The 14,834-nt window shown below is 40.3% G+C and overlaps 1 protein-coding gene across 4 annotated transcripts in view; it reads left to right on the plus strand.

The window, feature by feature from the left end:
• The window catches only part of PSD3 (pleckstrin and Sec7 domain containing 3), a 662,461-nt gene that overhangs the window by 479,468 nt on the left and 168,159 nt on the right, over nucleotides 1-14,834 (plus strand). For all 4 annotated transcript variants that reach the window (XM_073543269.1, XM_073543278.1, XM_073543289.1 and 1 more), the window contains one exon: nucleotides 10,312-10,355. In XM_073543269.1, the coding sequence (XP_073399370.1) occupies nucleotides 10,312-10,355 (44 nt within the window). The remainder of the gene's footprint in view (nucleotides 1-10,311; nucleotides 10,356-14,834) is intronic.

Here is a 14,834-nt window from a genome sequence, read left to right on the forward strand (position 1 = left end):
CCACAGGGCTCTGTCCTGGGCCCTGTATTGTTCAACATCTTTATCAACGATTTAGATGAAGGAATTGAGGGTAAACTGATTAAATTTGCTGATGACACAAAGCTAGGAGGGATAGCTAATACTAGAGAAGAGAGAGAGAGGATTCAAAAAAGATTTAAATAAACTGGAGAAGTGGGCAGCAACTAACAGAATAGTTTTTAAGAGGGAGAAATGCAAAGTACTACATCTGGGCAATAAAAATGAAAAAAGCATATACAGAATGGGAGGAATAGGGCTTAGTGACAGCACATGTGGAAAAAGACTTGGGTATACTAATAGATCACAGACTGAATATGAGTCAACAATGTGATGCAGCAGCAAAAAAGGCAAATGCAATTCTAGGATGTATTAACAGAAGCATACAGTCTAGATCACGTGAAGTCATTATTTCCCTCTACTCCTCTTTGGTCAGACCTCATCTGGAATATTGTGTCCAGTTTTGGGCACCACATTTTAAAAAAGACATCAACAAACTGGAGCAAGTTCAGAAAAGAGCGACCAGAATGGTGACCGGTCTGCAAACCCTGTCTTATGAGGAAAGGTTGCAGGATTTGGGATTGTTTAGTTTGCATAAGAGAAGACTGAGAGGAGACTTAATAGCTGTCTACAAGTATCTAAAGGGCTGTCACATTGTAGAAGGATCAACTTTATTCTCATTTGCACAAGGAAAGACTAGAAGCAATGGGATGAAACTGAATGGGAGGAGACACAGATTAGATATTAGAAAAAACTTTTTGACAGTAGAGTGATCAATGAGTGGAACAGGCTGCCACGAGAAGTGGTGAGTTCTCCTTCAATGGAAGTCTTCAAACAGAGGCTGGACAGGCATCTGACTGGGATGATTTAGCGAATCCTGCTTTGAGCAGGGGGTTGGACCAGATGGCCCAGGAGGTCCCTTCCAACTCTACGATTCTATGATTCTATGATAAGGAGCTGAAACTCCTAAACCCTTCATCCAATTTTAATGTGGATACCCTCAAATGAAAGCTGAAAGTCTGAACTTCAACTGCATCTTAATTGTTTTGTTTAAAATTCATTGTGGTAATGTCTAGAACCAAAATTAGAAAAATGTGGTCTCTGTCCAAATATATATGGACCTATCTGTATATCTGATATTCATCAGTAGGTTTTCTATATTTGACAATTGTCGATGCTGTACTTTTAGGGTTCGTCTACTCAGGAAAAAAAAATCCGGCAGTGATTATACTAACAAGAGAAATTATTTTCTCATTTCTTCAATTTCATGGTAAAAAAAAGTTTTCAATTTCAGAGTTAAAATATCTCAACTTGCAGAACAACCAACTAATTTCACAATGAGGCTAAGTGCACACGTACCGGAACTCTCGCGGAAATTACCGCAAGAATTCCGGAATTCCATTCCGCGGGAAAATCGCATTTTAAATTCCCGCGATTTTCCCGTGGAAAAACTAGCATTTTGCAAGCGTAATTAGCTTGCAAAATGCTAGTGTTTTCCAAGCGATCTGTAGCATCGCTTGGAGAACTGATTGACAGGTTGGTCACACTCGTCAAACATAGTGTTTGACAAGTGTGACCAACTTTTTACTACTGAGGCCGCCTATGCGGCATCAGTAGTAAAAGATAAAATGCAAAAAAAAATAAAAAATGGTGTTATTCTTACCCTCCGACGTCCCGCGCAGCCGTTCCCAGTAGTCCTTTGCGAAAATGCCCGCGATGACGTCCGTTCTCGCGGGATCGCGATGTCTCGCGGTCATTCGCGATGACGTCGCGCGAATGACTGCGAGACTTCGCGATCCCGCGAGAACGGACACCATCGCGGGCATTTTCGCAAAGGACTACTGGGAACGGGAGCGTGAAGTGAAGCGGGAAGGCTGCGCGGGATGTCGGAGGGTGAGAATACAATATTTTTTATTTTAAATTCTATTTTTTACCGGGATATGGTACCCAAAGCCCGGAGGACAGTCTCCTCTCCTCCGGACCTTGGGTACCATCCGCAAATGTTCTGCTTACTTTCCGCATGGTGTGCACAGCCACATGTGGGAAGTAAGCGGAACAATGCATTCCTATGGGTGCGGGATCGCCGCGATTCCGCAAATTAATGAGCATGCTGCGTTTTTTACCGCGAAGCAATTCCGCCGCGGTAAAAACCGCAGCATTAGCACAGCATTGCGGAATCCCATAGGAATGCATGGGATGCTTATTTTTCGCGTTTTCGCGGCAAAATCGCGCGGTTAAAACCGCCGCGGAAACGCGAAAAAAACGCCACGTGTGAACTCAGCCTGAAGGAAGCATTCTTCTAATCTCATTTTCAAAATGGTCCTGCCTTTCACTTCAAGCACTAAACCCTCAAGATAACACGTTTAGGAGCCGAGATAAGCCTGCTGATATTCTGCCTGGCGTGGTGTAAAATGCACTCGGATTTCATTTCTATCGCATTTTCCTACTTGTATTAGCGGCACTTTATCATTGTCCTTCCTTGCTTACGTTTTTCCAGTAAGGTAAAATAAATCGATTCCAGCAGTGCAAACAACGTGCTTAACATATTCATTATGCAACAAGGCAAATTTCTTCCCTAGGAAAATATGAAAAAAAATAAATAGAAATTGATTTCTTGTATGTGTGTCTCTCCAACGCCTGTGGAATACCTGCTGAAGAGCAATGAAATCACTTGATGTCTAGGACAGCCAAGCATGTACATGTACATAAGCTGTAGTGTTAAATGGCAATTTAATAAGTGTTGTGACAGCCGTCACAATAAATATTAGTGTGCAATATGCGAGACTGTCTTCCCACTGCATTCATAAGTGATGAGAGCTAACAGAGACGTTGTGTAGTGGGTAAAGAATAGGAGGCATGGGTGTCACTATTGACTGTGAAAGAAATACACATCTTGCATATCATTGTGGTGATTGATAAACTATCCAGGCTAGGAATACACTGTACATTTCATAGGGTAGAAAGAGTGTAGACTAAACATTTACAGCTGTAAGTGGCCCAACATGGCTTCAGATGGACCTTATTCTCTATTTCCTTTTCTATTTTTTCTTTTGGCAGAAGATGCAGACTTAATTTTTGCAATGTCATCTGATGTAGCAAACCTTAACTTGACATTTAACACGTTATCTAATATGATGCTCGCTCTCATGTTATCTAACATGATGTATCACGTGCTGGACTCCTTGCTTTCATTTTGATAACATCTTTGATTTATTTGCTGCAGATCTAGCAGTTCTCTGAATGTTGAGCTCTGTATAGCCCCGCCCACACATCGTTGATTGTCAGCTTTCTGCCCATGTACAGTGTACACAGACAGCTGCCAATCGGTTGTGGAGGCAGGGTTATACTGAGCTCATGACTATGGAGGATGGACTACATGGCAGTAGGTTTACTAGTCCTGTAGTGATTATCTCTGATTTTTTTCAAAATTATACTAATCAGTCCAGTAAGTGACACATCACTGGAATCCGCGTCTCTGCCCCTATAGTATGCTGCTCTCAGATTAGGTGGCAAAATCCTTTTAACAGATACCTTTTAATGTTTAACAAATCACATGCCATTGCAAATGTTAGGGTATAGTTTGCCACATCATGGCATGTAACATGTTATATATCAAGTTAGAGTTTGCTATATCTGTGTATCAAAAAAGCTATTGTGTATTTTAATAAAAGCTTTATTAACAGTGTTGACTTTCATTTTGCTCATTAGTGTTCCCTTATTGGCATATTCCAGTCAAAACTTTATTTTCTCTTTTTAACTACCTTCCCAACGTTGGGTGTAATAGTACGCCCACATTGGAATCTTTCCCTTTGATGTGGGCTCCAGCGTTGAGCCCACATATTTCCCAGCACGTCAGCTGTTTTGAACAACAGACATGTGCCTCTAACAGCCGCGGGTGAAATCACGATCCACCCACAGCTGTTAACCTGTTAAATGCCGCTGTCAATCTCTGACAGCGGCATTTAACTCGCGCTTCCAGTAAGCGTGCCGGAAATCCCGCCCATCAGTGACCCCTTCATGTGATCACAGGTCACCGTTGGGTTGACATGACAACCAGAGGTCTCCATCAGACCTCTATGGTTGTCATAGCCGGATTCCTATGCACGCTGCCTGGTGGTCGGCGCTCATAGCAAGTGAGCATTTCTGCTACATACAGGCGATCTAATCATCACCTGTATGTAGCATAGCCGATTAGACAACTGCAGCTTCATGGAAAATGCATGTAAAAAGTTTTAAAAAAAAGTTTGAAAAAATATTACAAAAATTAAAAAATATAAACGTTCAAATCACCCCCCTTTTGCCCCAATCAAAATAAAGCAAAAAAATCATCAAACATACACATATTTGGTATCGCCGCGTTCAGAATTGCCTTATCTATCAGTATAGAAAAAAGAACTAACCTGATAGGTAATCGGCGTAACGAGAAAAAAATTAAAAACATCAGAATTACTTTTTTTTGGTCACCTCTGCATCGCAATAAAATGCAATAACATGCTATCAAAGATCGTATTCACACATGGCTCTGGTAAGAAGAGGAGCTAAAAAACAAAAATGTAAAAACGAAAATACCTCCGGTAATTAAGGGGTTAAAGGGACCTTGTCAGTCACATCATCATGGGCAGCATGAATCAGAGTCTGGCTGCATGATTGAATCAGGTATATTTTTCTCTGATGCCCTTGGTGTTCCAGAGAAAATATAGTTTGAAGACCCTAGAGACTAGTCTTGCGCCACGTGGACAGCTTTTCCCAGCATCATTGCAAGTGTACTTAGCGAGAGACTTGTCAATCAACTGCAGCAGAGCTATGAAAAGCTGACCTGGGGCGGCACCGGACTAGTCTCATTTCTGCTCATCTTCATACTATGCTTTCTCTTAAACGACATGGTACGGGTACATGAATCAAGTAACAGGGTTCCCCTTAAATGTTATATTCACATGTTTTAATTTTATAGTAATGTATAGTCAAATACTTACTGATTACCAGACCGCCAGAGGTAAATAAGACATTTTGGCCATTTTCTAACTAATGCACAAATATAGAGACAATTAGCATGTACAACAGGCGCTTTTCCGGGATACTCGTTAATGTAAACAAAATATGTAATATAAATGAGGCCATAGCCACCAATGAATCCAGACATTTGCTCTTTGCAGTGTACCTTATATGTAATCCAACATCTATTTATATAATTGACTTGTAATGTTTTCATTTCCTGTTCTGTCCAGATGTCACTGTATCCCAGAATTCCAAGCGGAGGAAGTTCACCAACCGTCACATTGGGACATCCAAATGATGGGTGTCTCAATAGGGAAACTGCTGCTGGTACCAACCTACTCTGCGGTACCACTAGTGGAACACTGTCGCACCACACACATTCTATACGCTGTACGCACCACACACACACACACGCGCACACTCTCACAGTCACTCACACTTACACACTCACGCAGCCTCTTGCACGGTACCACCAGCAGAACACCGTCACACTGCACCTGCGTGAATTCCCCGCAGGCGCAGTGAATCATTTGGCTGATCCTGGCAGCAGATGCGCGACGTGTCTACAGGCAGAGGAAGCCGGTCACATTAAAGTGGTTTTCCCCACGAACGAAATTTCATTTTAAAAATTGTCTGTGTCTGACCGTGTACGGAGCATACCACATCTCCTGGGCAGGGGAGGAAGAAAAAGACAATACTGACATTACAGCAGGGGATCACAGAGGATTCATTTTGTGAGGTAAAATATTTCGCTGACTGTTTTTAAACAATATTTTACCTCACAAAATGTATCTTCTGCGATCTCCTGCTGTAATGTCAGTATTGTCTTTTATGTATGTTCTGTACACGTTCAGACACAGACAATGAGAGAAGACAGCAGATGGGGGAGAGAGTGCACAGGGGTGAGAGAGACAGAGCACAGGGGGGGAGACCGCTCAAACGGGACAGCACATGAGGGGAGAACAAAGCACAGGAAGGAGAGAGACAGCAGACAAGGGGGATAGCACATGGGGTAGACAGGTCAAAGAGAGCACAAACTGGAGATGTCAGCACATGGGGAAGGAGAGAGTGGATAGGTGAGTGAGCACATGGGGGGGATTCTCAATGCTGCAAAGCCTGCCCCCATCGTGACACTACTGCCCTCCCAATGTGATAGCATCAGGCCACCATCTAATATCTATATAAAGACCCTAGATCCTAGAAAGTGACTGGTGACTACTGGTTCAGCTTCACTAAATGTGGCACAGTAGTGGTCAACTTTGAAGAATTTGTAGGTGTCTTACACATCTAATGCTTATAGTATTAATGGCATCATAACACTTGCAGTCATCTAGAACCTTATGTGGCTCCACTTTTGGGCACTTCAGTAGTCTCTCTGACAAATGATAAGACACCAAAAAAAATTGACAAGTTGGATTCCCCCTTTTATGAAAATTTATCACAAGGAAAATAATGTTAAAGTCACTCTCAGTACATTGTGGATTACTGATACAGTGCAAGGGCAAAAGATAAAACCGTACCAGTGAACATGACTTATACTATTTTTGTGGTTTTGCAACTTTGGTCTTTAGAATTGAATTCTATTAATCACAAAAGTAGTTATTTATATGTACTATATTAAATTAGTTACCGTAATTTGTTGGCTTGTTGGGTATTTTTTTGCTTCTCATATTTAAATATTTTGGGAATTTCGTTGATACTTTTCTAAGGCCCTAACGGCTAAAAGAAAAACCTGAAAAACAAAATGATTTACTACATTTTATCTGATCAGAAAAGATTGCTGAGGCTGTAATACCAAGGTTACACCTGACTTTTGACCTTCACAATTTACTTCTCAAAATTTCACAGCTAGCTGAATGATGAAGAGCGAAACCCTGTGAAATCATCCTCACTTGTAAAGTGCCATGTTTTATTTTTTGCTGAACATGTGCCAAAGACAGTATTTTTTCCAAGTATTATCAATGCCAGGCAGATTTTCGCTACAGAAAACAAGACGATCTTTCCCAAAGTGAGAAATGACCTCTGGAAGAACAAGGTCCAAAACGCTCTATTTACAAAATAAATCCTTTATTAATGGAACGTTTTAGGAAAAATTGCTACCCAGCTGAAAGGACAGTGCCCGATTTCTGTCTGAGTCAGTTACGCACTGCCTCCCTGCACTAGGCATAGTGCAATGGCTTTGTATTGTGTATATGCTTATGATAGCGTTTTTTACATGTATGTTTTTTGTATTTCTTTGCATTTGCCAGTTATGGATCTTCCACACTCACTTTAGAGAAAGAATAACTTATAACAACATAAACCATAATGATCCGGAGAATTATTTTCAAATGTCAGTTTGCTTTTTTCATCCCTACATGTGCGTAAGATTGTAATATACAAGACCTTTCTATAATACACAGTAGGACCTCATCACAGCAGTGTTTCCATGTACAGCATTACATTCCTGGAAAAGTCAATGAGGTGTAATTTGCATGTGATGGGTAATATTACAGAAAGCTTGCAGCAGACTGGAATCATTATTTTCCTTGTCAGATTATAGCTCTAACGAATGTGCCATCCATAATGAACATATTTGTGACATGGCTATAAACCACTGCAGTGTCTGATGTTGAGGTTGACACATTCCCACTGGAGGGGAACAAAAACATATTCTGCTACTGCAGCTTTAGCTGAAATATAATGGCTTGCGCAATGACTTGTTAAGGGTTCTTTCTGCGTTTAATTAAATGTGACCTCTTCTCCCTTTGAAATATTTCCCTTATATTCGTTATATGAATTACTCGCTTCCATAATTTCCTGTAATAGCGACTCAGATTAGTAAAGTGGAACTAAATATGTGTGTGTAAATAAAATATGTAAATGAAAATGTATACATAGATCTGTGTATATGTATCTAAATATGTATGTGTGTGCATTATGTGTAATATAGTATACATATATACCACATATACACACACACATTACACATACGCACCCACATCTATTATACATAATACACATGCGCACACATATTTTACATATATACGCACACATATACATAATACTCATACACACATATATTGCACATGCACATACATATATTATACATATTACACATACGCCCTCACATATATTCTACATAATACATATACTCATATATTATACATATACTAAACATACACACACATACATATATTATACATATATTACACATGCACACATACATATAGTAACCATATATTGCACATACATATATTACACATATCAACACACATACATTATACATGTATTATACATGCATATATTATACATATATATTATACATATTATACATACGTTCACACATATATTATACATATGCACAGAGATATATTACACATGCATTATACATGTGTGTGCATATGTGTAATATAGGTATAATATACAGTGGGTACGGAAAGTATTCAGACCCCTTTAAATTTTTCACTCTTTGTTTCATTGCAGCCATGTGGTAAATTCAAAAATGTTCATTTATTTCTCATTAATGTACACTCTGCACTCCATCTTGACTGAAAAAAAAACAGAAATGTGGAAATTTTTCCAAATTTATTAAAAAATAAAAACTGAAATATCACATGGTCATAAGTATTCAGACCTTTTGCTCAGAATTTAGAAGCATCATTTTGAGCTAGTACAGTCATGAGTCTTCTTGGGAATGATGCAGCAAGTTTTTCACACCTGGATTTGGGGATCCTCTGCTATTTTTCCTTGCAGATCCTCTCCAGTTCCGTCAGGTAGGATTGTGAAAGTTGGTGGACAGACATTTCGAGGTCTCTCCAGAGATGCTCAATGGGGTTTAGGTCAGGGCTCTGGTTGGGCCAGTCAAGAATGGTCACAGAGTTGTTCTGAAGCCACTCCTTTGATATTTTCGCTGTGTGCTTAGGGTCATTGTTTTGTTGGACGGTGATCCTTCGGCCAAGTCTGAGGTCCAGAGCACTCTGGAAGAAGTTTTCATCCAGGATATCTCTGTACTTGGCCACATTCATGTTTCCTTCAATTGTAACCAGTCCTCCTGTCCCTGTGGCTGAAAAACACCCCCATAGCATGATGCTGCCACCACCATGTTTCACTGTTGGGATGGTATTTGGCAGGTGATGAGCAGTGCCTGGTTTTCTCCACACATACTGCTTAGAATATCACCAAAAAGTTCTATCTTCATCTCATCAAACCAGAGAATCTTATTTCTCATCATCTGGGAGTCCTTCATGTTTTTTTTTTTTTAGAAAACTCTATGTGGGCTTTCATATGTCTGGCACTGAGGAGAGGCTTCCATCCGGCCACTTTGCCATAAATGCCCGACTGGTGGAGGGATGCAGTGATAGTTGACTTTGTGGAAATTTTTCCCATCTCCCTAGTGCATCTTTCAAGCTAAGCCACAGTGATCTCGGGGTTCTTCTTTACCGCTCTCACCAAGACTCTTCTCCCACGATTGCTCAGTTTGGCTGAACGGCCAGGTCTAGGAAGACTTCGGGTGGTCCCAAACTTCTTCCATTTAAGGATTATGGAGGCCACTGTGCTCTTAGGAACCTTGAGTACTGCAGAAATTCTTTTGTAACCTTGGCCAGATCTGTGCCTTGCCACAATTCTGTCTCTGAGCTCCTTGGCCAGTCCCTTTGACTTCATGATTCTCATTTGGTCTGACATGCACTGTGAGCTGTGAGGTCTTATATAGACAGGTGTGTGCCTTTCCAAATCAAGTCCTATCTAATGAAACACAGCTGGACTCCAATGAAGGAGTAGAACCAGCTCAAGGAGGATCACAAAGAAATGGTGCAGCATGATGTGACTTAAATATGAGTGTCTGAGCAAAGGGCCTGAATACTTATGACCATGTGATATTTCATTTTTTATTTTTATAAATTTGCAAAAATGTCTACGTTTCTGTTTTTTTCAGTCAAGATGGGGTGCAGAGTTTACATTAATGATAAAAAAAATCAACTTTTTTGAATTTTACCAAATGGCTGCAATGAAACAAAGAGTGAAAATTGTAAAAGGGTCTGAATACTTTCCATACCCACTGTATGTGTGTGTGCTTAATATATGTACAATATATGTGTGTTCATATATGTAATAAATGTATAATATATGTATGTGTGTATTATGTATTATATGTATGTTTAATACATGTATAATATATGTGTGTATGTCTAATACATGTATAATATATGTGTGTTCGTATTTGTAATAAATGTATAATATATGTATGCGGGCATGTGTAATATATTCGTATGTGTGCTCTGAATTACCAGAATTACATACTTTCTTCTTACTTCCTTGCAGGCTCTGTACAACTCTATCAAGAATGAGAAGTTGGAATGGGCTGCGTAAGTGTCATTTATTTGTTCTTTGTGACGTCATAAAGTTCCTGAATATTTACTGTTCTTTACACTGTATTTTAATGACAATTTTGAGTGCATTGCCCCCTTGCATGAAGAAGCCTTTTGCATGGTCACTGCATCAATATGGCTACTCCTACACCAGTTTCCCTTTTGTCACTTATCTTCACCTAGTAGAGTTCTGATGTTAGGTGTTTGTTCTGTCACCTGTGCTTTCTATACATTTTTGTCCCAATTCTTCTGTAGTTGTCTGCACTTTCTTCCCCAATGTAGATAATTGGTTTCTGCTGATGTTATGGATGAGCTTCAGAAAGGATTAAATAGATTAGCACACTGCAAGGCATTATTTATTAATCAACTTTCATGATATGACGTGCAAGGTTCAGGTTGATTGCTATAGAGGAGTCCCAAAATTATGAGGGATTTCTCTTCCTTCCTATGCACGAAATAATAAGGAATTATTAAGGAAGTGTGTCACTTCATCCTGTCCTAATTACGTGATCCTGTATTACAGGCTATTATGATCTCATGCTTGGTTGTCAGGGTATAGGTGAGATTAAAATGTAGGTTCCCTACTTAAGTATACAGTATTATATCTTCAGTGGAGTAAAAATGTAGAATGCTGCAGAAAATTATTCTTGCATCTATAACTACTGTAACTAAACTGAATTCCTAATTTACCATGTATTAATGTGAAATAAAATTGAAAAAATACCAAAAATAATATACCAAAGTATGCCAATTGAAAAAAAATCCAAGATACTCCAGTATGTATGTTCTGTATAAAGTCGGGATTATGTTACAATGCCCTCCCTCTTTAATTCTGTTTGACTTCATATATCATTCACCCCCCACATCTGATCACTGGCTCGCTCTTGTCATCTACACCTCAGAAACATTTCCAGAATTTTGACCCTTTCTTACATTCGACTCTGCAAAAACTCTTACTGTTTCTCTTATCCATTATCGTCTGGACTATTGTAATTCTCTACTAATCGGTCTCCCTCTTACTAAACTCTGCCGTCTCCAATCTGTCTTGAGTGCTGCAGCCATGGTCATATTCCTCATCAACTGTTACATCGATGCCTCTTCCTTGTGCCAGTCATTACACTGGTTACCCATCCACTCTAGAATTCACTATAAACTTATTACCCTCACCCACAAAGCACTCCATGGCTCAGGACCACCCTACATCTCCTCCCCATTCTTCTAATGACCTTAGGTTAACATCCTCAATAATCAGAACCTCCCACTCCCATCTCCAAGACATTTCACATGCTACACCAATTCTTTGGAATGCACTGCCCAGGTTAATTTGATTAATCCCCAATACCCACAGTTTTAAGCGTGCCCTAAAAACGCATTTGTTCAGACTCGCCTACCGCCTCAACACATTAATTGTTCTGCCTTCGTACACAATGACACGATATGCAATCTTGCATACAGTATAAACCACTTTCTGTCTTTTAAATAAGCAGACCGTTCTCTGTAGTCTATCTTGTTTATTGGTGAACAGGTATAGAACATGCAATAAAACTATAAGAATACAAACAACATAGGTAAGTATTGGGCAAATAATCACACAGCTAACATTTACAATTAACAGGAAAATATACAGTGTGATGCAAACTTTAACATGGAAATACTCAAATTTCTAATCAGATCAACTATGCACTGGCTGCTATATAGTTAATCACATCTCTGTAAAATACTGCATTGCAAGAACAGAGATATTAATCTTACCAGATATGCTTTACCGGGATAGCAAACTCAAGTTGGAGCAGTTACAGGACACAGAAGAAAGTGGAGTCGTCTTCTTCCCAGAATAAATGCTTCAATCCCACAATGCAACACTCTGTCTGCTGTTAAAGACACAGGCTATAAATTCAGCCACCACTAGATGGTGCCATAACAACTAACCAGCACATAAATACAAACATATTGCCCTATATTCAGAGGTCAGAACACTCCCCGCTTGGCATCAACTGATGCCACTTACAGGCTCTTTGGGCAAAAAATAATAAAACTAGTTCCGCAACTGCAAACAAAATTCCGCAACTGGTCTGAGGAATAGTTTACTCACCGCAGCCTTCCACACCTTGACCTCAACCTTGCACACCTTCCTGTCCTTGCTTGGGAATACCTTGGTGATGAGGCCTAGTGGCCACCCGTCTTTCATGAGCACAATATCACCAGGTTTTATGTTCGGCTTGTAAGACTGAGCCACATGAATTAAACAAGCAATGGCACGAAGAAGCGAGTTCCAGGTTGAAAACCTGCTGAAATGGTGGGATTTCAAGTAATTGTCTGAAGTCACCGTACGTACAACAGATACCTGAGGGCGGATTTCTTCATCTACATCTGGCTCTACCAGTTCAAAGGTGTCTGATTCATCACTGTAAGGTGTCGAACGGTATAAGAATGCAGGGCCTGTAAATCAGGTTGTGTCCTTAAGGTGTCTTGATTCAACAGATCTAGTTGCATGGTCCGCAGGATTGCGGTGTGTGGACACATAGCGCCACTGTTTATGGCAAGTGGACCTCCTGATCCTTAGCACCCGATTGCTGACATAAACATAAAAGCGTCGAGATTTGTTGCCAATGTACCCAAGCACTACCTTGCTGTCTGAGTAGAACTCAACGTCCTTGATTTCCAGGTCAATTTCTGTTGAGATAAGTTCAGCTAACTCTACTGCTAGCACAGCCGCACAAAGTTCCAGTCTGAGTATTGTGTACTCATGGACTGGCGCCTGTTTTGTCCGGCTCATAAACAAGCCTTACATGGCATTGTTCTTTAATGTCAGTAGTTTTCAGATATGCTACTGCTGCAATTTTTTGGTTGAGGCATCTCAGAAGATACAGAGCCTTTGCGTCTTGACTTCTGTTGATGGTACGGAAGCGTATGGTCGTGCCACGTAAAGATTTGACAAGGCTTCTAAAGATTTTTTCCATCTTACCCACAAATCTATCTTCTCCATGGGAAGTGGATCATCCCATTCAGACATCTCTTGGGTGAAATCTCTCAACATCATTTTACCTTGGATAGTTACAGGGGTTACAAATCCTAGAGGATCGTACAAGCTGTTTATCACGGACAGAACGCCTCTACGCGTGAAGGGTTCCTCTCCTTCGTTGATCCGAAAGGTAAATGCATCTCTCTTCAAATCCCAGAGCAATCCAAGGCTCCGTTGCATGGAAAGGGAGTCTGTGTTTAAATCCAAGTCTTTTAGATCAGTTGAGTTATCTTGAGAGTGAAAAGCTGCCATCATTTTTCGGCTGTTGGAAGCGATACCCCTGAGGGTGGTCCAGGGTGTAAGGCTATGTTGTTCTCCACGCTACCACATTCCTTGCATTTCACACTGGTTTCACAGTTCTTGGCGAAGTGCGAGGTCGTCGCACAGCATCTGAAACATATCTTGTTTTCGTTGAGGAAACCCTTGCAGTCTTCTAGAGACTTCTCCCTGAAGGCTCTGCATTTTAGCAGAGGATGTGGTTTCTTGTGTAGGGGGCAGTGTTTGCTGAGATCCTGAGGTTTGTCTTCCTCTGGGGAGGACTTGCTTGCCCTGTAAGGAAACCCTGTGAGAGTAACATTAGTTTTGTGAACTGTCACTGGTGTTTTACAGGGTTTGACACCAGGGGCAGTGCTACACGACATAGTGAAATCAAAACTGGGGTCATTTCTAACTCTCGTTTGTGAGTAACAAAGTCTACGAACACCTTGAAAGGGGGAAATGAGACCTTATGAGTCTGTTTGTAACGGAACCCGTGACTGACCCACTTATCTTGTAGGTTGTAAGGGAGTTTTTGAACAATGAGTTGACACCTCTGGCAGTGTCCAGGAATGCCAACTCTGGCAGGTCTCATTCTGTCTGAGCAACCTGTACCTCCATTAACAAGTCACTCAGTTCCCTGAGCTTTTGATAACCCTTATTCACTATTCTGGGAAAATCATCAATTCTTTTATACAAAGCATTTTCTATATCATCTACTGACCCATAACATTCATCAAGTCTCTCCCAGACCATACGGACCATTTCAGAAGTTTGATGTGTAGATGGAAATATTTGTTAAAAATACAGTATATTTTATATTTTTTTGGGAGGGAGAGGAGAGTTAGATGGATTCTGTCATTCACAATCTTTGGCGCTTACTTATCACTGTGCTGATGCATTGTCAATATTAAACAAGATGGCATAAAAATAAAAGGCAGTAAAAAAGGTTTACAAAAAACATTTTCTCCCGTAATTTATTGGAAGGGGGCAAACACATAAGTATGTTCCAGGGACATGTTAATCTTTATAAGGAAGCAACCATGCGGATTTTAGCTCCAAAAATGAGTCCCATCCGTAGAGGTTTAGAAGCTTAGAAAACAACCTGTTTTTAAAATGAAAAGATCCTGGCTTTACTTGACCACGTTATGGCCCGGCATTTTCGAGTACTGCTAGTTGCCAGACTTGCTACATTGAGT

The sequence above is a fragment of the Dendrobates tinctorius genome, unplaced genomic scaffold, assembly GCF_039654945.1.
Source record: "Dendrobates tinctorius isolate UK_male_01 unplaced genomic scaffold, ASM3965494v1 ptg000011l, whole genome shotgun sequence".
Classification (NCBI taxonomy): Eukaryota; Metazoa; Chordata; class Amphibia; order Anura; family Dendrobatidae; genus Dendrobates; species Dendrobates tinctorius.